Raw genomic sequence first — 27,578 nt, 5'->3', positions numbered from 1 at the left:
GATAAAATTGAATGTAGAAAGTGTAAAGTACTGCACAAAGGAAGAAATAAGCAACAAGTAAGCTGCATGAAATCTGTTGAAATATCCAAGGACAAAGCCAAAAAAAACCTGAGTCATAGTAGATTCAATGTTCTACATGTCCACCCAATGCAGAGGGGCAATTAACAAAGCTAATAGAATGTTGAACTACCTGTCCAAAACAGAAGATTACAAGTCAGAAGAAGTTGTGACTAAAACTGTATGGTTTTCTGGTCAGAGTACTGCATAGAGTTCTGGTTGCCACATTGAAGAGCTAGAGGCAGTATAGAGAAGAGCAACTAGGGTGAATCTTGGTGTCAAAGAGCTCAATTAAGAGGAAAGTCTGGAGAGACTTGGGATTTTTTACCTGGAGAGGACGCATCTGAGAGGTGACCTTTATAGACACATGCAGGATAATGAAGGGAATAGAAAAGGCAAACCCAGCATTATTAATTTAAACTTGAGAGTAAGACACATACAAAGCTGATAGACAGGAAAAGACCATCTGGTCCATCAAGCCTATCCCATACAGTGATGTTGCAACTAAGCATAGTGACTCCCAATGCTCCCCACCCACCAGCAGCCATGTGATCTCTTGGAAGAAGCAAAAAAAAACATTTTTAAAAACCCTAGGCCAATTTCGGGAGAGATCTGGGAAATTCCTCTACACTGCTCAAAGGTGATCAAAATAAGTTTCAGGAGACCACATTGACCCTGAGGCATATCACTGAATATCCCACCTACTTTTTGTATACAGTGATATCAGCATTTGCCAGGATATGGGTATACATTCAAGGCAGTGAAAGGTAAATTTTGGACTAATGTCGGGAAGTTATTCTTCACACAACAGTATGATCAACATATGGTATAGACTTCCAGAAGAGCAGTGGAGGTGCAAACCTTAGAATCTATTAAGAAACAATTTGATGCTGAAAGGGAGTGACTTTGGGATCTCTCTGAATGGATAAATTAACATTGGCTGAATGGCCTTCCTCATCCATACTTATCTTGTGACTTTGTAAACCTTGCTGTCAGTGCCTTCACACATCAGCTCCATGAGAAATAGCATATTTATGCTTTTGAATCTATGGTGTTATTAGGGTCATTCTGTGGCTCAGTTGGTAGCACTCTCGCCTTTGAGTCAGAAGATTGTGGGTTCAAGTCCCACTCCAGAGCACCCAATCTAGGCTGACACTTTAGTACTGAGGGAGTGCTGTTCTGTTGGAGGTAATGTCTTTCGGATGAGATGCTAAACTGAGGCCCGGTCTGTCCTCGCAAGTAGACGCAAAAGTTTCCATGGCACTATTTTGAAGATGAGCAGGGGAGTTCTTGCCAGTATCTTATCAATCTTTCTCCCTTAATCAACACCACTAAAACAAATCATCCTCATGTCAATATCACCTTGCTGTTTGTAGGACCTTGCTACGTGCAAATTGACTGCCACATTTCCTATGTTACAACAGTGACTTCCTGAGGCCGTGAAAGGCGCTATTATATAAGTGCAAGTTCTGTCTTTTCATTTCTTATTGTCTTTTGCGCCACAATAAACAGCAGTTTTCCAGATGGCAAATGTGCTCCAACACCATACAGTAATGAGAACAGAAATGAGCTAAGCAGGTGCGCAGAGATATTCTAAGCTGAATAATTGTGCAGTGTTATTAAATGAGTTTGTCCTTGTATTTTACCTAATGTGACCATTATGTTTGTTTTGTTGAAACATACATGTATATTTAATGAGGAGCTGAAAGGCTTATGCTGACAAGAACAATCCAGTGAGAACAACTGCCTTTTCTAGCTAAAACTCTCAGAAGTCTTTCGTGTTTACTCTGGCAAAATTGTGTTGTTTACTAGCTTTCCGATTCTCAAGTTGAGCAATTAATTTCTGTTAATAAAAATTGTTACCATTTTGCCTTCAGTAAGCTGAACATCAACATCACAGCAAAATAGAACAAGCATTGGTAGGTTGGCTGGAGCACAGGTCAGTGATAACATTAGACACTTGGATTTGTTTAGCAAGGTAGCACAGACCTAATTGAAAGTGGTTTAGCACCTGCAAAAAAAAAACTTATTTCATTGTAGAGAACTAATTTTATTATAGTAGAAGAAAACTTGGTGGACTAGAGAATGATCAAGCCATTGCCAGCAATACAAAACCTTGTTCTTTCTGCAGAAACTGCTATCCCACAGCTCAAAATTAACACCAGGCTGCTGGGCGAAGACCTATAAATTCATCAACAGTACATGCTGCCTGTGTATTAATTACTATTACCTGAAGCCTTTTTGTTAAATTATAAATTGCTATCAACAAGCTAAACACGTATGTGTGCATGGTGATAATACATTTTATTTTAGTTTCTGTATGATACCTAACCAGAGGTTTTCCCTGTAAGACAATAACTGAGCTGTTCATGCATATGTTACCTCAAGCACATTGCCAATTAATATGTATCCACTTTCTTGCTTCTTGTACCTAATCTCTTAACATTACACATCAGTATGTACACTTCACTTCTCTTGACCAAGCCTGTCCAGATCCTTTGTATTTTCACACATAGCTCCACTCGCCTAACAATCTCATCATTGTCCCCTCATCTTCATCTTCAAATTCCTCCATGGCCTATCTCAACCCTACCTGTGCAACTTCCTCTAGATTTACTCTTCCTGTAATGGCTGTGCCTCTCTGTGCATTTCCTCTTCCCTGCTCTCTCAGCTCCCTTCCTAAACCCCTCTGCCTCTCCTTTCCTTCCTCTAAAAACCTTATCAAAATCTCTTTGTTTGGCCTGTTCAATCAGGCATCCTAAACGTGCTCCCCAGGATCAACATTTCATTTGTGTTACTGATACTCTGCAAATGTCTTGAAGTTCTAAAATTCTCATCCTTGTTTTCAAATTCCTCCATGGCCTCGCCCAACCCTATCTCTGTAACCTCCTCCAGCCCTACAATCCTCCCAGATCCTCTACACTCCTCCAATTCAGGCCTCTTGTGCATTCCCGATTTTCATCACTCCACTATTGGCAGCCTTTCCTTCAGCTGCCTAGGTCCTAAGCTCTGGAATTCCCTCCCGAAACCTCTCCATCTCTCTCCTACAAGACGCTCTTTAAAACCTACCTCTTTGGCCAAGCTTTTGGTCACCTGTCCTAATATCTCCCCAAGTGGCTTGGTGTCAAATTTTGATTGATAATGCTCCTCTGAGTCACCTTAGGATGTTTTACCATGTTAAAGACACTATATCAATGCAAGTTATATATAAAAGCAAGCTGTTGGTGGCAGTCTGGCATATATGGTATCTCTGGTTTCTGAAAGGGATTTGTTTGTCTTCGGTACTCTTAATCTATCAAGAACCTGCTCACAACTGATTTAGTTACCCTCTAGAATATTTTTACAACAATAATTAGATGATGGGTCAACATTTGCTTGCTTCATGAATATTTCTAGAAAATAATCATTAGTAATTGTACTATTTCCCCTTCAGTTACTTCACCACTTTTATAATAGAACCATACAAGTTTACAATACAGAAGACCATTCTGAACATTGTCTGTGCCAGCTCTCTGCTAGAATAGTTCTAAACTAATCCCATTGTTCTGTGCTCTCCTCATAGCCTGCATCTTTCTCTGCTTCAACCACTTCCTGTCATTAAGTTGACCAATGCTATACCATGCCTAAGATGTACTTAATGTGCTTTCCTGTTCCGAAAGTTTGCTACCAATAGTGATGGCCATTTCCAGTTGAAGAATTAATGGGAGGCATTTCACCAATTTTATAGTTGGTACCTTCAGCCAGATCTTAAATCAGTCAACTCACAGCTCTGTTTTGAAATTAGAGCTGTGAAAATGAACAGTTTTGCTTGTTCACTATACCTCCTAGTATCATGTATGACTTCTCTCTACAATTGTTTCATTAAAACTGGTCTCCGTAACATTTGCTGAACAAATAGAAGTTATATGCCTTGTGTTTGTATGTGAATAAAAGCTTGCTTTATAATTATTTCACTACATTTTGTATATGTCTTCTTTCTAGCCTACAGCAAACCAGCTGCACATTCACTCTGAAATTGATATGCCTCATAAAATTGTTAAATATTTAATATTGAAGGAGGCATTAAGTTAAATGTGTAGAAAAAATGTCACTTTTTTCACATTGAAATTAACATAAGAGTGGTCTGGAATGTATTATTTTCTTGAAAATAAGCAAAGAAAAATGTTTATTATTGCTGACTTTAGATAGGGTTTAGTAAGGAATGCTTACCAAAAAAAGTGCCCCAAGAGTCACCAGAAGCTACATAGATGAAACTTAATTCCTGGGGTGGAGGGGTAACTGATTAGTCATATTCAATGGTAAAGCTCACTGACAATTGCTCTTGTACTCAATAGCAGTATGAATATAGGATGATTGATTCAGTATATGGGTCCATCCAGAGGTAAAGGAGACTGTTGAAGCACATGAATAATAGACAACTGAGCTGCCTTGTTGAAGTGTCCTGGCAGGGCAACTTCGTCCTCTCTCAGTGGATTATGCAGTTCCCTTTAGTTTACAGACACAGACTGTGCAATGTGATGATATGTACTACTGATGCACACTCTTAATTGAGCAACTCAAAAAGATCATTTAGTTAAAATTTTGATTATCAGTTAACATGACTTTGATCTGAGCCATGTTAGTATAAAAATAATCTTGAAGCAGGTGAATTTTTTGTCTAGTCATGGGTGGACCTTAATTTTACTACTGTTTTGATACAAACTAACTTCACCACAGAAGTTGTACTTTTTTATGTAAAGGAAATTATTTTGAAAGTAAAGAATATCAGGTTATCTGCAAGGTCATCGGATTTTTCTCCTTTGCCTTATCAGGATGTTCTTTGAGTTTCTCAATGCTATTAACTACATAACAGCTGCAGAAATGATCTACAATTTTCTAATAATGATCATTGTAAAGAATATGCAGAATAATTCTCCATATATAATATTGGAAAATGTGAGGTTATGCACTTTGGCAGGAAAAATCAGAGAGCAAGTTATTTTCTTAATGGCGAGAGACTGGAAAGTACTGCAGTACAAAGGGATCTGGGGGTCCTAGTGCAAGAAAATCAAAAAGTTGGTATGCAGGTGCAGCAGGTGATCAAGAAAGCCAACGGAATGTTGGCTTTTATTGCTAGGGGGATAGAATATAAAAACAAGGAGGTATTGCTGCAGTTATATAAGGTATTGGTGAGACCGCACCTGGAATACTGCATACAGTTTTGGTCTCCATACTTAAGAAAAGACATACTTGCTCTCGAGGCAGTACAAAGAAGGTTCACTCGGTTAATCCCGGGGATGAGGGGGCGGACATATGAGGAGAGGTTGAGTAGATTGGGACTCTACTCATTGGAGTTCAGAAGAATGAGAGGCGATCTTATTGAAACATATAAGATTGTGAAGGGTCTTGATCGGGTGGATGCAGTAAGGATGTTCCCAAAGATGGGTGAAACTAGAACTAGGGGGCATAATCTTAGAATAAGGGGCTGCTCTTTCAAAACTGAGATGAGGAGAAACTTCTTCACTCAGAGGGTGGTAGGTCTGTGGAATTTGCTGCCCCAGGAAGCTGTGGAAGCTACATCATTAGATAAATTTAAAACAGAAATAGACAGTTTCCTAGAAGTAAAGGGAATTAGGGGTTATGGGGAGCGGGCAGGAAATTGGACATGAAGCTGAGTTCGGATCGGTCAATGCCCTGTGGGTGGCGGAGAGGGCCCAGGGGCTATGTGGCCGGGTCCTGCTCCGACTTCTTGTGTTCTTTAGATTTGTGGTTGGGATCAGATCAGCCATGATCTTATTGAATGGCGGAGCAGGCTCGAGGGGCCGATTGGCCTACTCCTGCTCCAATTTCTTATGTTCTTATGTTCTTATTCACATTAATCATGAAAGCAAAACAATTGTACATGTACTGTATTTTGCCTGAATTTTCTTTTGAAATGTTATTGAGTGCACTGCTAGAAGCTGTGTTTATGGAAGAACTAGCCTAAACTGACGCACTTACTTGATAAAAATAGCTTTCACAAAGAGGCTGCCTTCTTCAATGAAAGCATCTTTTCAGCAATACTGTTGTCATTCTGTCATTGAAGGTTCATCTTTCAACCCATATGTTTAATTATAATGTTAAAAGTTTTGTTTCACATACAATACAGATGGTTAAAGACATTTTAATCACCTCGGGTATTGTGTAAAATGCCATTGAAAATTATTATAGCTTGTATTCTTTTGTGAATAGTATAGCCCCTGAATAGTCATTATGATTTCCAATGCAAGCTATGAAGGTAGAATGTGGAAGGGTGGAAAGTCCATGGCAAGACAGCTCAAGCAATTAAGCATTCTTTCTCATAGAAAAAAAATGAATTTCCATTTATATAGCATCTTTCACAATCTCAGGACATCTCAAAGTACTTTCAAACTAATCAGTTACTTTTGAATTGTAGTCACTGTTCTTGTAGGCAAATGTGGCAGCCAATTTGCACACAGCAAGGTCCCAAAAGCAGCGATGAGCTGAATGTACCAGTTAATCTGTTTTTGCTGGTTGAGGTATGAATATTGGCAAGGACATCCTGTTCTTCTTTGAATAGTGTCATGGGGACTTTTATATCCACCGCAACAGATAAGCCTCAGTTTAATGTCTCAGTTGCTAAACATTGTGGCCTACCTACTCTCCCAATCCAATCTCCACCTGAACCCCTTCAAAACCTTATTTTGCTGCCGGCTCCATATCTGCATCAGTCCTTTGCACCTGTCCAATGACCATTCTTATCCCCCCACCCCCCCTCCCCTATTTGACTGTGTTTCTGGTGCCTGTTTGCCTTGTTCAAAAAAGTGGAAGTGGAGCCAAGAGGGAATCAGACTATCAAGTGATCTTGTACCCCTGTGAAGGAATGCATCACTTTTACTGATACTGAAAATGCAAACCCTAATAGTTTGGAACTCACTGTCTTGCTGCAAGACAGAAGAAGGAAGAAATTGTTACGGGGTGGGGGGTTGGGGGAAGAGAAGTGGGTTTTTTAAGTGTAGTTGTGCTGAGAGTTGTGAGAGAGATGGGGGGGGGCGTGGGATGGGAACTTAAAGCAGCCGTGAGGACCTGAGGGCATCTTGCAGATGTAGAAGGTATGAAATCTGAAACAAATAGGATAAGCTCTCCTTGCCTTATTTTTAGTTTATCTTTTGATCTTTGAGTAGTGAAGATTTGAACATTGTTAACTAGAATCCTGCAAAAATTTAGATTTTTTCTCAGAATTGTCTTGCCCTAAAAATTTGTAAAATTTGACATCACTTCAGTTAATTTACAACAACTTGCATTTATATAGCATTTTTAAGGTAGAAAATCATCTCCAAGTGCTTCACACAAGTGTAATCAGACAAAAATTGACACCTTTACATATACATTGACAAGATGGATGATGGTTCCTTATTGTTCACTTGCTTTAAAGCTGTTTTCATGCATTTCATTTTGTAATGTAAAAGTAGGGCAAAACTATCTACATCCCAGAAAGCCTGTTGAGTAGTGTGACTAATATTGACTAGACATTCACCAGTTGTCACAGGAATGATGGCATGTTCCCTAATTTGGAACTGAGTCGTGCAGACCAGGAAGATCCCAATGTGTTCTGAGTTATTTGATAGTAAGGGAGCATTTTGGGAATAGTGACCATAATATGATTGAAGTCATTCTCAGACTTGAAGGAACAAAAGGAGGATCATAAATCAAGGTTTTTATTTAAACAAGGCTGACTTGGAAGGAATTGGCTGGAATAAGGTGGGAGAAGTTTTTAGCTGGTAAATCTACAGACTAACACTGGAATCCATTCAAGAAGGTAATTAGTGTATTTTAAAACCAGTATATTCCCCTGAAGGGCAAAAGAGGTACCTCTGGGTTGATGCAGTCATGATCCAGAAGACTGATTAGGACAAGTATTTTTTTAAAAAGACAGCTTACTTAAGGGTAAAAAGTAGTCACATGACTGATGACTGGGAAGATTTTATGAAGCAACAAAAGGAGACCAAGAAATTATTGAGGGAAAAATGCTTGGACATGTTATCCAGCGTAATAATACATCAAGAAAAAAGAGAATGGTATATAAAAACACAGGGGGTAGGGTAATTTTGACTTTTGTAAAACGCGCAACATCAGCTCGGCTACTCATTTAAACACCTCTCCTGATTTTCGATTACATTAATCAGGAGAGGTTTTAACAGGTGCCCAAGTCAATGTCACATGATACACACTAACGTCCAAAGTCAAAATTATCCCCAGGGTGTGCTCGTTTTAAAAAAAATTATTTGTGATAATAGTGGAAGATAAGGGCATGGCAGAATTGCTAAATTAATTTTCTCTTCTGCTTCCAAGTGAAGAAGGATATGATGCCAAAGATTGAAGACAAGAGATTAGTGAAAGGGAGAAACTTACAGGCATTAATATAAACAAAAAAAATTGTAATGGGTAAAATAATTTGATTGACACTAAACAAATCTCCAGGCCAAGATGATTTCCACCAGAGTTGGTTTCCGTTTGAGGGTATTAAAAGAAAATTAGAGATGGATTAGTTGTAGTCGGGTACATTCAATGATCATGAACTCCTAGCAGGAAGCCACGCTCGGGGAACAGAGTGTTGTAGCCCTCCCTCCCAATCTGCACTTCAAGCCAATCTTCCTGCTGGGAGCACGGGATCAGTGAATTTACCGTAATCTTCCAAATCTTGCAGGATTGGAAAAAGTACTGGAGGATTCAAAGGTAGCACCTTTATTCAAAAAAGGAAGAAGGAACAAACCAAGTCATGAGTTTAATGTCTTAATGGAAATTTGCTGAAATCCATCAGGGTCAGAATAAAGGATCATCTGGAAAAGAGCCAAGGTAGATAGATAAAACAAGTGAACAGAATAATAGCAAATGCTTTTAATATAACAAAAAGGAAAGACAGAAAGAACTTGCGTTTCTATAGTGCCTTTCACAACCTCAGGACATCCCAAAGTACTTTAGAGCCAGTTAAGTACTTTTGAAGTCACTGTTATATTGAGTTTTGATGAGACACTGGGCAACCTTGGATTATAATCCCTTGAGATAAGGAGGTTAAGCGGTGATCTGATCGTTTCAAGTAATGAAAGGATTTGGTATGGTAGATAAGTATGATATGGTAGAACTCTTCCCTCTAGTATGGAAATCCGTAACGAGGGAACGTAAATCTTCAAATTCAAGCTAAACTGATTAAAATGAAATCCAGGAAAAACTTTTTCATACAATTTGTTGCTAACATATGAAATGAATCGTCCCAGAAGGGCATAGAAGTAAAATAATTGAGACGTTTAAATGGAAATAGATACTAGGGAGGGATGTGCGGTTATTAAAAGAGATGGAGAGAAGGTAGGGAAGTGGGATCAATGCGAGCTACCAGGCTAACACAAAGGTGGTGCAAGCTCAATAGGTCGAATAGCCTATTTAAGTTGCTACGAATATTAAATTAATTAAACCTTTTATTTTCTCCTGCCAATCTTCTATTGTCATTCCCTGTCATTGATTGATGCAGCAGCTGACAACTTGCGACTTTTAATCCTCTACACAGGGAAGTCTGGATCTTGAGAAGGATGATGGTGAGGAATTTGAGGACAACATGGATGTATTCGATGACAGTAGCTCAAGTCCTTCTGGCACGTTGCGCATGTATCCCCTTACCTGCAAAGTGCTCTATTCATACAAGGTTAGTAAATTGGAAAGGTACATGTTGAGAGTTGTTGTCTCCTTTGCATTCTAAAGGAGTAATTTTAACCCCAAGGATGAGTGGGTTGGGGGCGGGTGGGAAGGTTAAAATTGTAAGAAGGTAAAACCCGACCCCAACTCTACTCCAACCCACCCACTTCTGGTTTTAACGGTGGGTGGGGGTGGGGGGCGGTCCAACGAGGCGACCAGTCCGCTCTCAGGAGGCAGGTGGGTCAGTAAAATCTTTTATGGAGGCTGCAAGCCTCCATTTTAATAGCTTTTTTATTTTTAAATGCTGGGGCTGGGATTTGCAGGCCTTCTGATTCTCGTCACGTAAGAGGAGGAAAGAAGGACCGGATCGACGGGTAAGTGCTTTTATGGAATGCTTATGGGCCAGGAGGAGCAGGATTGTTTCTTCCAGGCCCAACAAGCCTATCTGACGCATGCGATTGTCCATCCCCCACCAATGTCCCCGACCCTCTGATCTATCCACAGCCCCAACCCCCCTGATGTGTCCGGCCCCAAACTCTTTCCCCCCCCCCCCCCCCCACTTATGTCCGACTTACTTAACATCTGCTCCCTGGCTGCTTTCCTGTCCGGCAGCCAGCCAGCCAGCCTGCCTATCAATCTGATTGGCTCTCATGGGGGAAACCTGCTGAAAAAATGTAAATAAGCATTTTTATGATTAAAATAGCAAAACTCAGTAACTCTAGTTGAGTGGTCCTAAAAACCTCCTTGGGTTTCAATTTCAGTCTCAACTGTCATTCCAGCTACATGTGCTACCTATCATGTATGGGCTTCTCTAGTTTTCAGGTGAGATGCCAGATGGAGCATCTTGTGGTATCGAGCAGTCTTGTCTTGAGACTGGAAAACTCTAGAAAAAGACCCATCCTTCCAGCAAATATGGCACTATGATCGCTTCTCGGCCTTTTGGCTAAGATCAAGTGGTTAAGTGGGGGAAGGCAACCATTTGGAGCCTTCCTGCCATTGTATGCCGGGGGGATGCAGTCAGGGAGAAATCCCCTCGGGCAGAGTGTAGAGCTTTGGCTTGTAGAGCTTTGGCTTGATGTAATGTCACTGCAAGGAATCTGGAATGAATCTGTAAGGCAATAAGGCACCCCAGAGTGTCAGAAAAAAAAAGGAGGCAATTAGTAGTTCAGACTGCTACACTATTTTAGCTGAACAAAAAGTCTTGAAGTAGAAAGGAAGCAAAAGGAATCACTTGATAGTCATCGGGAACTCTGCTAGTATTTTCCCCTACCTTCCCTAGGTTGCTGATGCCAACTGCAGTGACCCAGCAGCTGCTCTGGCCAAAAGCAGCTAATGCAGCACAGACCGGAGGCCAACCCTGGCACCTTCTTGGCCCCAAAGACAAATTAGCAAAACTCTGGAACATATATCCAGCATCCTACATTATTTCTGTATTTTAATTACTCTAATTAGCCAATTGGAAGGATCCTGTGGGAAACACTAGTAGTTTAAGGGCATGTGTAGTTTTTGTCACGGCAGCAGTGTAATGAAAGCTAATGACTAGGATGTAACTTCAAATAAAATGTTCTTGGAAAACTAAGTGATCAAATTTGCTGTCTATAAGAACGACTCAGAACAACATGAAGATCAATAATGATGCAAAAGACATTACAAGAAAATAGTTTCACACTTGAGGATCCAAGACAACAGCAAGATTGCATGGCATTTGCTGAGTACTTTCACTTCTGTAACTTTTACTTTAGCATCATTGCAAAGCAAAGCAAAACCATTTCATACCAGCTGTATAATTGTCATGTAAATACAGCCTATTTTGCTCAAGTTAATGCTCTTGAGTTTTTGTTTATTTCAGTAGCTTTTTTGAGTGTAAAAAAAAATCATTTATATTTGTTTTATGTGTAGTTTTACGGTACTACGTAGATGAAGACTTAAAATGACGGTGCAAGTTAATAATGTTGCAGCTTTTCTGTAAGGTCACAGTCATTTCAGGTCTAAGCAGGATAAAAGAATTACTTTAGCTAAATAACTAATGTCACTCTTTTATTCATAAAAATGCCAAGAATATGGTAAATATCCTACCATTTAATTTGAGTGTGGCTAAGCATCGTTACTTGCATTTAATCGACACATCAATGAATTAATGAACATTCATTGCATTCCAAGATATTAGTCTGCATTTTAATGAAATTGCATTTTTGGAACTGAACTGGAAAAGTTTGCACTTGAAGAAACATACTTAAAAATGTAATCAACCTGAGAAAGACCTAGCTAAAGAAAACCATCCCTTAACTTGGTATGAAATCACATACAAATCGACAACCTATTTATCTTTGCTAACTGTAGGCTAATCAGCCAGATGAGCTCACTATTGAAGAACATGAACTCTTGGAAGTAATTGAAGATGGCGACATGGAAGACTGGGTGAAGGTTTGTTATGCAGTTCATATTAAGTCAAATGTATTGTCTAACTCTCCATATTGCTACTTAAAAGCATTTTATAAAATGATCAATTAATTGCAAAGGTAACTTCATGTAAGCTGGAAATCTGGAAATTTCCAACATCTGCAGTATTTTGCTTTTGATTTCATGTATGCTGGGTTGTGTTTTAGTGAAGAAAGGCATTCTGGGCAATTAAAAATGATATCACCTCATTGGCACTTTGAATTAAATATGTTTTAACTTATTTTCAAAAGATCTAGTGATTCATTTCATTACAACCCAATCTTTGTTCTTTTTTGAAAAATGGCATATTGAAAGCTGAATTTGTCTGTATGTGTATCTCTAAATAGTGAATTAACACAAGTAATATTTTGCTTTTTTCAGTTATCACCAAACTGTTTTTACTCTTCTGATTGTAAATGATTTCCTGTCATTAAACTCTTGCTTTCCTGTTGAAGATGGCATACGGTTAATCCTTTAAGATAACTATCACTCAAATTCATCGTACATAATTAATGAATTTCACTAAAACTTAAAAACACATCTTGGTAAACATTATTTTGAGTTAATTCATTTTTCATCATAACATGCTTTAGATGTGGTTCAGAAACTTCCCATCAGTACATTTTTGGGAGTGGAGGTGGGAGTATGGTCATGAGTAGCATTTCTTTTTCTCGTTGCTGTACTATTTGTATCTTTCCTGTTATCCTAAGGCAAGGAATAAGGCAGCTCAAGTGGGATACGTACCAGAAAAGTACCTGCGGTTTCCGACCTCTAATAGTCTGATCAGTATGCTCCAAACTCTGGGTTCCTTGGATGCACGATCCCATTCTTCCAGCAACTCTACAGAGCCTGAGCTAGTAACTGGTGGCATTAATGGAGATTCCAGTGGTAATTTTATTTTTAATTTTCATCCTATCTAGAAAAATATATGTGAGCAGCATAAGTCAGGTTTCTGAATGTTCTGACCAGCTAGATTTAAGTGTGAAACCTATCCAATTGGTGTAGATACGATCAAAACAAATTGTGTTTTTAAAAAAATGCAAATTCAACATCTGATTCTAATGTTGATGCACAGTAGTATGGAAGGAGCCTGGCAAATTAGACTTGTTACAATAAGATGCTGTGACAATTATATGCACAGTTAGAATGATCACAGAGGAAACTTGAAGAGAAACTTTGTTTTGGCTCAGATATCAACCATATGGCAATAGATCCTGTTCCTCCAGATCTTTTAGCAATATTATTTTGTAACTTCAAGCTTTAGATAGCAAACACTGAGCTTTTGTGTTCATACTGATAGCGTACCATAGAAAGCAGATCACAGTAATATATTGCTTCCTTCAGTGGGTAACTATGCCCAGTGTGGTACTGAGCCATACAAACCAGGAAGGTCCCAGGTTTGATCCGTCATGTGTGCTGCATAGCTTGTTTTTAACTGCCACTGCATTAGGGATGCTTCATTTGCCCTGAACACCACTAGACTGGCAAGGCAAAAATCAGCAAAGTTTTGTATTTAAGAATAAATTAGATAGCTGGTTGAAGGAAACGGGTATGGCTACAGTGCAGGTACATGGGATTCGGACTACTGCTCATGTGGATGATAAACACCAACACAGATTGGTTAGGATGTCTATGTAGTCCTGATTACTACCTGATCCACCCTCCTCCACCCAGCCCCTTCAGCTACCTGACACCCAAATCCCTTTGCTCCTCCATAGTTCCTAGTCCCTTGCCAATAATAAAATATTCCTAAAAGATCTAACGTCTTCCCCACATTGAAAGTGTGCATTGATGGAAAGTGTGTTTTTGGGCATCAACTAAGTACAGGATTGGGCTCAATTGTGATGCTTCCTTTGATTGAATAGCCTTCTGACATTCACTGTCTAGCCTTATATATGAAGAGCTGAGCAAGGTACTGGGAGCAACTGATTCATATGGAGCTGTGCCCCAACATGAGAGGAGGAGAGAAAATGATAGGGGTGCGGGAGTGTGAGAAAGGCTTTCAGCATCTGTCTTTATTTGTTTATCTATTAAGAACAGGAGGATGCCATTAAGCCCCTCAAGCCTGTTCCACCATTCAATTAGATTGTGGCTGATCTCTACCTGAACTCCATTTACCCATCTTTGATCCATATCGCTTGATACCCTTACCGAATAAAAATCTGTCGATCTCAGTCTCGAAAATTTCCAATTGAACCAGCACCCACAGCCTTTTGGAGGGAGAGTTCCAGATTTCCACTGCCCTTTCTTTGGAAAAAGTGCTTCCTGATTTCACTCCTGAATGACCTAGCTCTAACTTTAAGATTGTGCCCCCTTGTTCTGGATTCCCCCGTGAGAGGAAATAATTTCTCTGTATCTACCCTATGAAATCCCTTTGCCATTTTAAATATTAAAATTAGATTAAATCATCCCTCAGCTTTCTAAACTCAAAAGAATACAAACCATGTAAATGCAACCTGTCCTCATAATTCAACCCTTTAATCCCTAGTATCACTGGTGAATCTGTACCCCTTCTAAGGCCAATATATCCTTCCTGAGGTGCACTGCCCAAAACTGAACACAGTACTCCAGATGGAGCCTGACCCAGGCTATGTAGAACTGAAGCATAACTTTCTCTGCTTTGTATTTCAGCCCCCTTGAGATAAAGGCCAACATAGTCAGGGGTGTGGTAGTGTAATGGTTATGTTTCACTCAGAGGGTTGTGACTCTTTGGAATTCTCTGCCCCAGAGGGCTGTGGCTGCTGAGTCGTTGAGTATATTCAAGGCTGAGATAGATAGATTTTTGGCCTCTAGGGGAATCAAGGGATATGGGGATCGGGCAGGAAAGTGGAATTGAGGTCGAAGATCAGCCATGATCTGATTGAATGGCAGAGCAGGCTCGAGGGGCCATGTGGCGTACTCCTGCTCCTATTTCTTATGTTACTGGACTAGTAATCCAGAGAACGGGAGTTCATTAGCATTTTTGATTAATTTTTGTAATTTTGCGCTAGCTTTTAGCGATTTGTGTACCTGGACACCCAAATCCCTTTGCTTCTCCATAGTTCCTAATCCCTGGCCATTAATAAAATATTTCAATTTGTGTTTCTTGGATCTAACGTCTTCCCCACATTACACTGTATCTGCCTCAGTTTTGCCTGCTCACTTAATTTGTCTATGTCCCATCTACATAACTTAGTGCCTTCTAACTTAGTGTCATCTACAAACTTGGATATACAACTCACTATTCCTTCATCATGTCATAGATGTATATAGTGAAAAGCTGAGGCCCCACTACAGATCCATGGGGAAGCACTGCTTGTCACATCCTGCTAATTAGAGTACATTCCCTTTATCCTTACTCTGCCTCCTACCTCTCACCCAATTTCCACCAATTACTGTTTTCTTGGTCTTCCCAGTGGGCACAAATAAAAAGTAGCAGTTATGTTCATTTTGGTTTACCTTCTATAAGGGTCTTGATAGTAAAAAGAAACACTTGTTTCCCATTCAGTTTGTTTCGTGAAGGCACTTTACGATTATGAGGGACAGACTGCAGACGAACTTTCGTTCCCTGAGGGAGCTATCATTAGGATACTAAACAAAGAAAACCAAGAGGATGACGGCTTCTGGGAGGGCGAGCTTAATGGCTGCATTGGTGTCTTTCCTTCCGTGTTAGTAGAAGAACTGGCAGGATCCGAGAACGGTGACTCTCAGTGGATTGGAGACGCACAGGTATGTAAGAATTTAGTAACCGCATATGCTCTTTCTGTAGAGATAGATTCAACGTACCTGAGTCCAGAAAGTTTATATCTTTAACATAGTAAACACTCCAAGGTGCTTAACAAAGGAGGAAAAAAATGATGTTGAGCATTAGTTGTGGAGTGTAGTGGAGGAGAAACTTTTTACATAGAGTGTGAGGCTGTGGAATTCACTTCCATTGTTGGTGGTTGAGGCAGGAATTACGTCAACATTCAAAAATAAATTGGAAAGATAGATGAAGGAAAATGGGTTGAAGGGATATGGGAACAAGGTGGATAAATGTGGAGGGTAAACTGTTTGGATAAACGGCCTGGTTCCACATTGTAACCTCTATGTATTTCTATCTAGTTCAGGGTGGTGCTGAAGGTACAAGTTGGCAATAGCCAAGGCTTAAGCACCCTCACGTGTGCAGAAATTAAACCAGCTAAAACAGCACAGCTTATCAGCGTACAGGACTAGTAAGCTTCCTTCTGCCTGTCCAGCTATGACCACTGTAGCCTGTTGGTTGTGGGGTTATCTGGAGCGGAATGGGAAGATTCCCAGTGCCCAGTGATGAGTATGTCCCTCCAGGTCTCCTTAATGAGCCAACCTAGCTGATCAGTCAACAACAGTGCCCTGGATTATCGTGATTACCAAATCTGCCACAGAAGATTGACTCATTTCCATTCTTCCATCACCCTAGGAACACCCTAGGCCATTCAGCCCCTTGAGCTTGTTCTGTCATTCAGTGAGATCATGGCTGATCTGTATTCTAACTCCATGCACCTGCCTTAGCTCCATACCTCATAATACCCTTGGCTAACAAAAATCTATCGATCTCAGGTTTAAAATTATTAATTGAACTAGCATCTACTGCTTTTTGTGGGAGAAAGCTCCACACTTCTACCACCCTTTGCTTGAAGAAGTGTTAACCTTAAAATCAGGAGAGAAGTTAGGTATGTCTCCTTGTCCTAGACTCCAGTGGAAAAAGTTTATTTCTATCTACCCTATCAATCCCTTTCAAAATCCTAAAAACCTCAATCAAATCACCCCTTAACCTTCTATATTACATGGGTAAGATGGGTATAGAGGGATATGGGCCAAGTGCAGGCAATTGGGACTAGCTTAGTGGTATAAACTGGGCGACATGGACATGTTGGGCCGAAGGGCCTGTTTCCATGTTGTAACTTCTATGATTCTATATTCCAGGGAATACAAGCCTAGTTTATGTAATCTCTCCTCATAATCTAACCCTTGGAACCCTGGTAACATTCTGGTGTATCTGCACTGCACTCGTTCCAAGGCCAATATATCCTCTCTAAGGTGCGGTGCCCAGAATTGTACTCCAAATGTGGTTTAACCAGGGCTTTGTATAGCTGTAGCAAAACTACCTCCCCTTTATATTCTAGCCCTCTAGTTATAAAGGCAAATATTCCATTAGCCTTTTTGATTATTTTTTGTACCTGACTACTACATTTTAGTGATCTGTGTACATGGACCCCTAAATCTTTTTGGACCTCCACTGTTCCTAGCTTTTCACCATTTAAATAATACTTGGATCCATCCTTTTTGGTCCAAAATGGATGACTTCACACTTACCTGTGTTGAAATCCATCTGCCACAGTTTTGCCTACTTACTCAATCTTTCATTGTCTTTCTAATTTTATGCTCCCATCTACATTACTTACTATGCCACCAATTTTTTTTGTCATCAGCAAACTTGGATATATGGCTCTCTATTGTGTTATCTAAGTCATTAATAAATATAATGAATAGTTGAGGCCCCAGCACAGATGATTGTGGGACACCACTAGTCACTTGCTTCCAATTCAAATATATACCTATTATCCCTATTCTCTGTCTTCTACCACCTAACCAGTCTCCTAACCAGGTCAATAATTTGCATTTAATTCCATGAGCTTTAATTTTAGCTAACAGCCTCTTATATGGAACCTTATTAAATGCCTCTGGAAGTCCATATGAACTACATCCATAGACATTCCCTTGTCTAGTTACTTCCTCAAAAAATTCAATTAGGTTCATTAGACATGACCTACGCTTTACAAATCCATGTTGGCTCTCTCTAATCAGCTCAAATTTCTCTAAGTGCTCAGTCACGCTGTCCTTAATTATAGATTCCAATAACTTCCCCACAAAAGATGTTCGACTAACAGGTCTATAATTTCCTAGTTTCTCTCACCTTTCTTAAATAATGGAATTACAGTTGCAATTTTCCAATCTAAAGGAACAATTCCTGAATCAAGAGAGCTTTGGAAGATTATGGCTAAAGCATCTGCAATTTCCTCACCTACTTCCTTTAAAACCCTGGGGTGGAAAGCATCAGGTCTTGGGGATTGGTCAGTCTTTCGTGCCATTATTTTTTTCTAATACTGTTTCCTTGCTTACGTTAACTTCAGTGAGTTCCAGTCCTTGATTCATTATTAGTTTCCCTGGAATGTCAGGTATATTATCCTCTTTCTCTACTGTGAAGACTGACACAAAGTGACACCAATGGTGGATGTTTATTGTTGACGTACGATAATAGTTTTAAGTTTGGAATAGAAAGTGGCTTAACATAAAAGTCTAACTCCCATCATACTTTTCCTGCATATCACCATGTGTTTTGCATATTTTTGTCTCCACTAAAGTAAAAAGAAACCAAAAAATGTCGTTATTTTTTTCCACTTTTCTTTATTTCTGTGATTGTGCATATAAACGAGGGCCATTTTTAGTACATATTTATTACTGATTATTTACACTTGTGATTCTTTTCCATAGTAATGTTCTGTTTTTTTAATTTCTCAACAAAAAATTATATTCTGTTAGCAGCCTGAATAAAAGGACCTGTCCTGTTCAGAATCATGGGTGTGCCGTTTTGAAAGCCAAGACTTAATTTGCAGCGTACATTAACGCCTTATTTCACTAAAGTGATAAAAATCTTGAACTATAAGCAGCAAATTCTCCCAGAGGTTCAGCCACAGCAATTTAATGATTTGTTTTTTTAAGGGAGCTTTGCACAGAGGAAGGCCTAAAAAGCTGCGGAAATGCAGAATAGAAGGAAATAACACAATCCTTCCTTCCTGCCCATTAACTTGTTTATGGAACAAAGCAGTTTTCAGAAACAGTATTCGGACATATGTAGCTGATTCTACTGAAACATCAGCTGATTCTTAGTCACTATAACAATGTCACAATGCTGAAAAATTAGGTGTATGGTTTTAAACACAATTCTTATCAAATAATTTTTTGTTCAAAGCAGCCATAAGGCAGTGCTTCAAACCTCATGCTTCCACAATTTTTTACAACCAGAAAGACAGAGTGAACAGAGCTTTGAATTACTTCATGGTTATTGGTACCAACATTACTTTCTTTAGCTAACTGAGAAATGAACATGGATATTGTAGTGCTGTGGGAGCACCCAGTTTTGTGACCCTGTATCACATGCAGAACATGAACTCAAATGTAAACAATTTTACAACACCAAGTTATAGTCCAGCAATTTTATTTTAAATTCACAAGCTTTCGGAGATTTTCTCCTTCCTCAGGCAAATGTCTGAGGAAGGAGAAAATCTCCGAAAGCTTGTGAATTTAAAATAAAATTGCTGGACTATAACTTGGTGTTGTAAAATTGTTTACAATTGTCAACCCCAGTCCATCACCGGCATCTCCACATCATGAACTCAAATGCCAGCAACGTCTGGGACTTGAACCTAGAATCACGAGAATATGGAGGGAGAATCTTGTTGGCAAGGTAGTATAGCAACCATGTTTTAGCCGAAGAAACAGCCTTAAATATACTTGTCGATAGTGTAGTACTGTGTTACTATTATGTTCCAGCTCATTGTGACAGAAATGAAGCATTTTTGCAATGAAGCAAATGAAGCAAGTTCTGACAAAGGGTCATCGACCTGAAACATTAACTCTGTTTCTTTCTCCACAGATGCTGCCTGACTTGCTGAGTATTTCCAGCATTTTCTGTTTTTATTTCAGATTTCCAGCATCCACAGTGTATTGCTTTCGATGAAGCATTTTTGTCTAGTTTTGGCTTAAACTCTACGTATTGTGACTAGACTAACAAAAACAGCTGTTGTCCGAATCATGTCCCCCACCCTAAGCTGGTCCATCAAGTCTGCCCCACACTCAATAGCTGGAGCATCATGACTCGAGAGTGTGACCTGAAGGATCTAAGATTTTCCAGAGCTACACATTGAAAGCTATACTTGGGGCCCACGTACCTCCGCCTCACTAGTGATCTTTCATTTTCTACAACTTAGTGTGGACCAGAGCACTAATATTTTTATTTTGTGGTTTCTTTCAAGCAGAGTTGGGATTAGAGAGTAGGCTGTTGTGTATCCTGTGTCTCTTCCATTGAGTTCTGATTAAGTAGTCATTCTCCTCATGCCAGTGTTTGACAAAGTTAATTATGTCAGCAATGGCCTTGCACAATGCCATCCACTTGTTCTCATCATCTGTAAAAGCTGCAGTCGAAGCAAGCTCTGCAGTGAGGTACTGCATATTGTCTGTTTGTCGCAGAACTGCCTTGAAGTCTATTAGATGTTTTGAATTGAAGTATTCAAACAGACCAAAATAGCATCAGTGTCCTTCCAAAGAGCAATGGAGGAGGTATAACAAGGAGTGGGAAAAGTTGAGGCTTAAAGCTAGAGAAGGAGGACAGATACGATAAAGATGTTTGAATAGAAGCACATGGCTTAACAAAAATAAAATGTGAGGAAAATATTACCAGAGGAAAAAGGGGAAAAAAGGCTTTGAGGTAGTGCCTGATAAAAACACTTTATAGAAGGGGCAGAGGATGTCAATAAGTTGAGAACCAAGTAAATGAATGAATCAATGTTCCAAAAAATTGAAGTCAAGGTTGAATGGTTGATATGTGACTTCACAAAGCATTTAAAATAAAATTGGAGAGTTAGAAGCATTAATAACAATATGCAGGAATTTTATATTTAATAGGTATAACAGAGATGTGGCTTAGGATTGGACGAACATGGCAACGTAATAATCGTGGTTATAACACTTTCAGGAGAGATGAGGATGGAAACAGGAGGGTGGGTGGCAATATTTGTAAAGGATTCCATTACAGCATTAGAATGTAATGCTGCCCTGGGAGTTGCATTAAAACAGATTCTATATGAATAGTGTTAAGAAATAAGAAGGGAAATGGTACAATTATTGATGTGTGTTACAGACCACAAAATATTGGAGATGAGATAAAAAGGGAGATCAGTTTAGAGAGATATATAAGAACAATAGGGCAATTATGATGGATGATTTTAACAATTCAAAGATAAACTGGCATAAAAGTAATGCATGTGCTCAGAACGGAGAATGCTTTTTTAGAAAGCACCCAGGACTGCTTTTTAGATCAGTTTGTTTCTAGTCCAATGAGAAAAGAGGTATTGTTTCATTTAGTTCTAGGAAATGAAATAAGGCAAAGAACTCGTGAGAGTAGGACGACAATTAGGAAATAGCAGCCACAACATAGGGTCAATGTAAAAAGAGAAAAGGATTATGCTGGAAGGAAAAATAGCAAAGTTAAATGAGAAGAGAAGAGATCTGGCCCAAATTAACTCAGCACAAAAGTTAGCGAACAGGTCTGTGAATCAGCAGTTGTGAATCTATAAATGTGAGATGGATAAAGTAGAAAATAAATATATTTCTCCAAGGTAAAAAGGGTGTGCATCAAAGAATAAGAGTCCTGTGAATAAATAGTCATTAAAACTAAACAAACATAAAAGGAAAGCATATGATGAAATTAGGGCTAACAATACTGAAGAAAATCATGAGGAATATGGGTGTAGAGGGGAGATGAAAAGGTCGATTACAAGGGCTAGAATGGAAATATGAAAAAAGATTAACAGATAACATAAGATGTAATAGTAAAGGTTTTTATAAGCATATAAAAAGTAAAGGACTAGTTAAAGAAGGGCTAAGACCATTCAGTGATCAAGGGAAAATCTAATTGTGGAGAATTAAGGTGTGGAGAAGATGTTTTTTAAAAGATTGTCAGTTTTTTTACTAATGATGGCGGAAATGAGAATGTAGGTGTACTAGAGGAGGATGTGGAACAGTTGTTAGAGAACCGTATAAAAGGAGTTTATTCTGGAAAAAAAATAGCAGAACTCAAGGTGGATCAGTCATTGGGCCCTGAAAGCATCCACCTTAGGCTGATGAAGGAAGTCTGAGAGGAGACAGCAGAGGCTTTGAGCACAATTTTTCAATCCTCCTCAGAAATGCAAATTGTGGCATGGCATTGGACAATAGCTAATGTAACACCACTGTTAGAGAAGGATAAACCAGGTAACTATAGGTCAATTAGGTCATCAGTTGTGAGCAAACTCTTTAATTTTATTGAATTATGAATTTTATAAGCTTTTAGAAATGCATGAGTTAATCAGGGATAGCAAGCACAAATTTGTTGAAGGTAAATCGTGTTTCACAAATTTAATAGCGTTTTTTGAATTAAAGGATGGATAAAGGGAGTTTAACGGGAGGTTTCTTACAAAAATTTGGATGTATGATGTAAGAGGAAATGTAACATTCTTGAAATGTGCCGATGACGCAAAATTAGATGGTTTAGCAAATAATGAGGAGGACTGTAAAAGACCTAAGGAGGACCCTAGCTGCTTAGCTGAATGGGCAGGCATGTGGCAGATGCAATTTAATCTGGATAAATGAGAGTTAATATATTTTGAAAGGAAAAACAAGGAATGGGAGTATGCCTTCAATGGAAAAACGCTGAAGGGTGTGAATGAGTAGAGAAACCTAGAGGTTCAAATACATAATTCCGCAAAAGTGCAAGTGTAAGTGGATAAAGCCATAAAAAGGCAAACAGCATTTTGTTTTCTTTTAAATAGGTGCATAAGAGTATGAGAGTAAAGAACCAATAAATCTATACAAAGCTTTGGTCAGACCACAGATAGAGTACTGTGCAATTTTGGAAACTCCATTTATACAAAGGACATTAAAGCCATGGAATATATGTAATGTAGATTCACTAGGATGATGCCAGAGATGGAAAACTTTAGTCATAAGGAGAGACTCCAGATACAGGGACTATTTCAGCTGGAGCAGAGTGATGAGGAAATTAAAGAGGTTTTTAAAATTATGAAGGGCTTTGATGGGCTGAACATGGAAAGACTGTTTTCCCTGGTTGGGGAGTCAGTGGCAACGGGTCATCAATTTAAAATTACCACCAAGGAGGAGCAGAGAGGTTAGGAGGGTTTTTTTTAAACTTAAAGGGTTGTTGGAACATAGAATCATAGAATGGTACAGCACAGAAGGAGGCCATTCAGCCCATCGTGCCTGTGCCGGCTCTTTGAAAGAGTTATCGAATTAGTCCCATTCCCCTGCTTTTTCTGCATAGCCGTGTTAATTTTTTCCTTTCAAGTATTTATCTAATTCCCTTTTGAAGGTTACTGTTGAATCTGGTTCCACCACCCTTTCAGGCAGTGCATTCCAGATCATAACAACTCGCTGCGTTTTTTAAAAAAAAGTTTCCTCGCGTCCCCTTAAATCTGTGTCCTCTGGCTACCGACTCTTATGCCACTGGAAACAGTTTCTCCTTATTTACTCTTTCAAAATCCTTCATGATTTCGTACACCTCTATCAAATCTTCTCTTTAATCTTCTCTGCTCTAAAGAGAACAACCCCAGTTTCTCTAATCTCTCCACATTACTGAAGTCTTTCATCCCTAGTACCATTCTAGTAAATCTCCTCTGCACCCTCTCTAAGGTCTTGACATCCTTCCTAAAGTGTGGTGCCCAGAATTTACCACAATACTCCAGCTGGGCCTAACCAGTGTTTTGTAAAGGTTTAGCATAATCTCCTTGCTTTTGTATTCTATGCCTCTTTTTATAAAGGCAAGGGTCCTGTATGCCTTTTTAACAACTTACAGCTAATCAATGAGAGCACGGATTTGTTAAAGAAAAATCGTGATTGAGTTCTTTGATGAAGTAACTGAGAGGGTTGATGATGGTAGTGCAGTTGATGTTGTGTATATGGACTTTCATAATAGACTTGTTAGCAAAATTAAAGCCCATGGGATTAAAGAGACTGTGGCAGTGTGGGTACAAAATTGGCAAGGGGACAGAAAGCAGAGAGTAGTGGTGAACGGTTGTTTTTCAGACTGGAGGGTAGTATACAGTGGTGTTCCCCAGGGGTCAGTATTAGGACCACTGCTCTTTTTGATATATATTAATGACTTGGACTTGGGTATAGAGGGTATAATTTCAAAGTTTGCAGATGACACGAAACTCAGAAATGTAGCAAACAAGGTGGAGGATAGTAATGGACTTCAGGAGGACATAGACAGTCTGGTGAAATGGGCAGACACATGGCAGATGAAATTTAACACAGAGAAGGTGAAGTGATACGTTTTTGTAGGAAGAATGAGGAGCGTCAATATAAACGGAATTGTACAATTTTAAAGGGGGCACAGGAACAGAGAGACCTGGGGAGCACGGACACAAATCTAGGAAGTAATGCTAAATCTTTATAAAACACTGGTTAGGCCTCAGCTGGAGTATTGTTTTCAATTTTGGCACCACACTTTAGGAAGGATGTCAAGATGGCGGATGCAGAAGAGATTTACTAGAATGGTACCAGGGCTGAGGGACTTCAGTTATGTGGAGAGACTGTAGAAGCCGGGGTTGTTCTCCTTAGAACAGAGAAGGTTAAGGAGAGATTTGATAGAGGTGTTCAAGATCATAAACGGTTTTGATAGAATAAATAAGGAGAAACCGTTTCCATTGGTAGCAGGGTCAGTATCCAGATTTAAGGTGATCGGCAAAAGAGGCAGAGGCAACTGACCACCTCCTATGCTGTACCAACTATGAAACTTGTCCTGCCACCTTCACTGACTTGTGTACATACACCCCCAGGTGTCTCTGTTTCTGCGTGGAACACTTCGCTACATAGTGGTTGAGGTGGAGATTATTGCATCTTTTAAAGGAGAATTGGATAATTATTAGAAATAGAGGAAAATACAAAACTGTGAGGAGAGAACAGTGTCAAAGGATTAGTGTTGAATTGCTCTATGAAAGAACCAGCACGAACAGAGGCATATGGCCTCCTTCAGTGCTGTTAATTTGTATGGTTCTATAAATTTGTGTCGTAAAAGCTAGACTTAATTAAAAAATATAATCTGTTGAATCTTGGTCATTAATCAACGCTATTATTTATAGTCTTGGTATTATCATTTGATGTGACTATAGCTGTTTTATTAATAAATATATAGATTGATTTGTCAACTATGATGTCTTTTTTAAATTTTACAAAGTAGATTTTAATAGTACATGTTCAGCATTCATTCTGTTCAAACAACATTTTTCACAGGTGAGTTATGAGGTTTGTCTCATTCATGAACCAACAAAACAATTGTCCCGGGAACCATTCCATTCCACTCAACCATAGCACATCTTAACCTTGAATGTGCTCAGCTCTTTCAGCATGGGTAAAATAGTATTTACAATTCTGAGTCAAACTCTTTTATACATAGAAGCACCTGCTTTTCTGGCCTTCATTATCTGTTTAGTCTCCAGTATGACAATATAGGAACAGATGCATTTTGTGTCCTATGTGGGGGTGAAATTGCAGGCTGCTGGTGGACTGAGTAATGTACAAAAGAAATTTCCCATGGACTAAGCAATTCATTATGACAGGAAAAAAAACATAAATTACTAATTACAAAAATTTATGGACTAATCTGCATAAATATGAATCTAACAACACCTGGGTATTATTCAGGCGCTCTCATTTTTTGTTTAAATCTGATGTGCAGGTATCTCCCTCCTCAAGACCACAAGCCAGTCTTCCTTCATTACCATTGTATGATCAGCCACCTTCCAGCCCTTTCAGCAGCCCAGACAAGACCGGATCACAGTTCTTCCCCAGATCACCCTCAGTAACAGGTAAAGTACGGAAGCTATACTAGAACGTACTAGCTAGGTGTTCGGATAACTGATGCTGATTACTGTAGCAGGCTCCTGCAAAACTACTAAATTTTCCCACAACACCTCCTACAGCTTGAGTGTTGATAATCGTGTGCCTGTTCTGTAAGTAATCCTACTCATTTAGTACCTCAGGGATGGCCGAGGTACTAAATGAGTACTTTGCATCAGTCTTTATCAAGGAAAAAGATGCTGCCAGAGTCTCAGTAAAGGAAGATATAGTTGAGATACTGGATGGGCTAAAAATTAATAAAGAAGAGGTGCTAGAAAGGTTAGCTGTACTTAAAGTGGATAAGTCACCAGGTCCGGATGGTTTGCATCCTAGTTTGCTGAGGGAAGTAAGGGTGGAAATTGCGGAGGTACTGGCCATAATCTTCCAAATATCCATAGATACGGGAGTGGTGCCAGAGGACTGGAGAATTGCAAATGTTACACCCTTGTTCAAAAAAGGGTGTAAGGATAAACCCAGCAACTATAGGCCAGTCAGTTTAACCTCAGTGGTGGGGAAACTTTTAGAAGCAATAATCCAGCACAGAATTAACAGTCACTTGGACGAGGGTGGATTGATTAGGGAAAGCCAGCATGGATTTGTTAAAGGCAAGTCGTATTTAACTAACCTGATAGAGTTTTTTGATGAGGGCAGTGCAGTTGATGTGGTGTGTATGGACTTTCAAAAGGTGTTTGATAAAGTGCCGCACGGTCGGCTTATCGTCAAGATTGCAGCCCATTGAATAAAGGGGACAGTAGCAACATGGATACAGAATTAACTACGGGACAGGAAACAGAGTCATGATGAACAGTTGTTTTTCGGACTGGAGGGAGGTATACAGTAGTGTTCCCCAGGGGTCGGTGCTGGGACCACTGCTTTTCTTGATATATATCAATGACTAGGACTTGGGTGTACAGGGCACAATTTCAAAATTTGCAGATGGGCCGAATGGCCTCCTTCCGTGCTGTAACCTGTCTATGATTCTGTGTCTATGATGTTTTGAGTTCCTAAATTTGTCTTGCATCTTTCAAAATGTACCTTGTTATATTGAATATCTACAAAAAGGTATTATATTTTGATGCTGTTTATAAATAAAATTCTTAATTCTTTCTGGAACTAAAATGGTACAAGTAGAGCATAAAACTCTTTTATATTTTAATCTGTCAAAAAAGTACCATTTTTAGGCATCATAAATTTTTGTGGTTTTGATGAAATTACATCAGAGTGTACGACTTGCATTCTATTTTCAGATCATGAAAGCTTAATTTCAGAAGCATCCACTAATCCACAGCCACAGAGATATACACCAGAAATTTCAGTTGGAAAAATCCGACCGGTAAGTTCTACATGTTGGTACCACAAGGAGTAGTTGAGGCAATTAGCATGGATGCATTTATGGGGAAGCTAGATAAGCACATGAGGGACAAAGGAATAGAAGGGTATACTGATGGGGTTAGATGAAGTAGGGAGGGAGGAGGCTCGTGTGGAGCATAAACGCCGGCATGGACCAGTTGGGCCGAATGGCCTGTGTCCATGCGCTAGTTTCGATGTAATTCTATGGGCTCAATTTTAAAACCGAGCCAGGAAGGAGGCGGCGGTGGGGGGGGTGGTCAAATGGAGGTAGGGAAACCCATTAGTACAGGTTTCCTGGATGTCCTTACGATTTTGACGGATTTTATTTTGTCGGTTTCCGGTCCGACTGACCGGCCTGATTGACAGGCTGGTCTTGGACGGACGGGAGACCAGCC

The 27,578-nt window shown here is 39.4% G+C and overlaps 1 protein-coding gene across 2 annotated transcripts in view; it reads left to right on the top strand.

Annotated features, from left to right (window-relative positions):
• The window catches only part of LOC137322796 (F-BAR and double SH3 domains protein 2-like), a 230,454-nt gene that overhangs the window by 195,210 nt on the left and 7,666 nt on the right, over window positions 1-27,578 (top strand). For both annotated transcript variants that reach the window (XM_067985865.1, XM_067985866.1), the window contains 6 exons: window positions 9,599-9,733; window positions 12,064-12,147; window positions 12,873-13,050; window positions 15,650-15,870; window positions 25,673-25,802; window positions 27,081-27,166. In XM_067985865.1, the coding sequence (XP_067841966.1) occupies window positions 9,599-9,733; window positions 12,064-12,147; window positions 12,873-13,050; window positions 15,650-15,870; window positions 25,673-25,802; window positions 27,081-27,166 (834 nt within the window). The remainder of the gene's footprint in view (window positions 1-9,598; window positions 9,734-12,063; window positions 12,148-12,872; window positions 13,051-15,649; window positions 15,871-25,672; window positions 25,803-27,080; window positions 27,167-27,578) is intronic.

The sequence above is a fragment of the Heptranchias perlo genome, chromosome 6, assembly GCF_035084215.1.
Source record: "Heptranchias perlo isolate sHepPer1 chromosome 6, sHepPer1.hap1, whole genome shotgun sequence".
In the NCBI taxonomy this organism is placed as follows: Eukaryota; Metazoa; Chordata; class Chondrichthyes; order Hexanchiformes; family Hexanchidae; genus Heptranchias; species Heptranchias perlo.
This window is presented reverse-complemented; position numbering and strand designations above follow the sequence as displayed.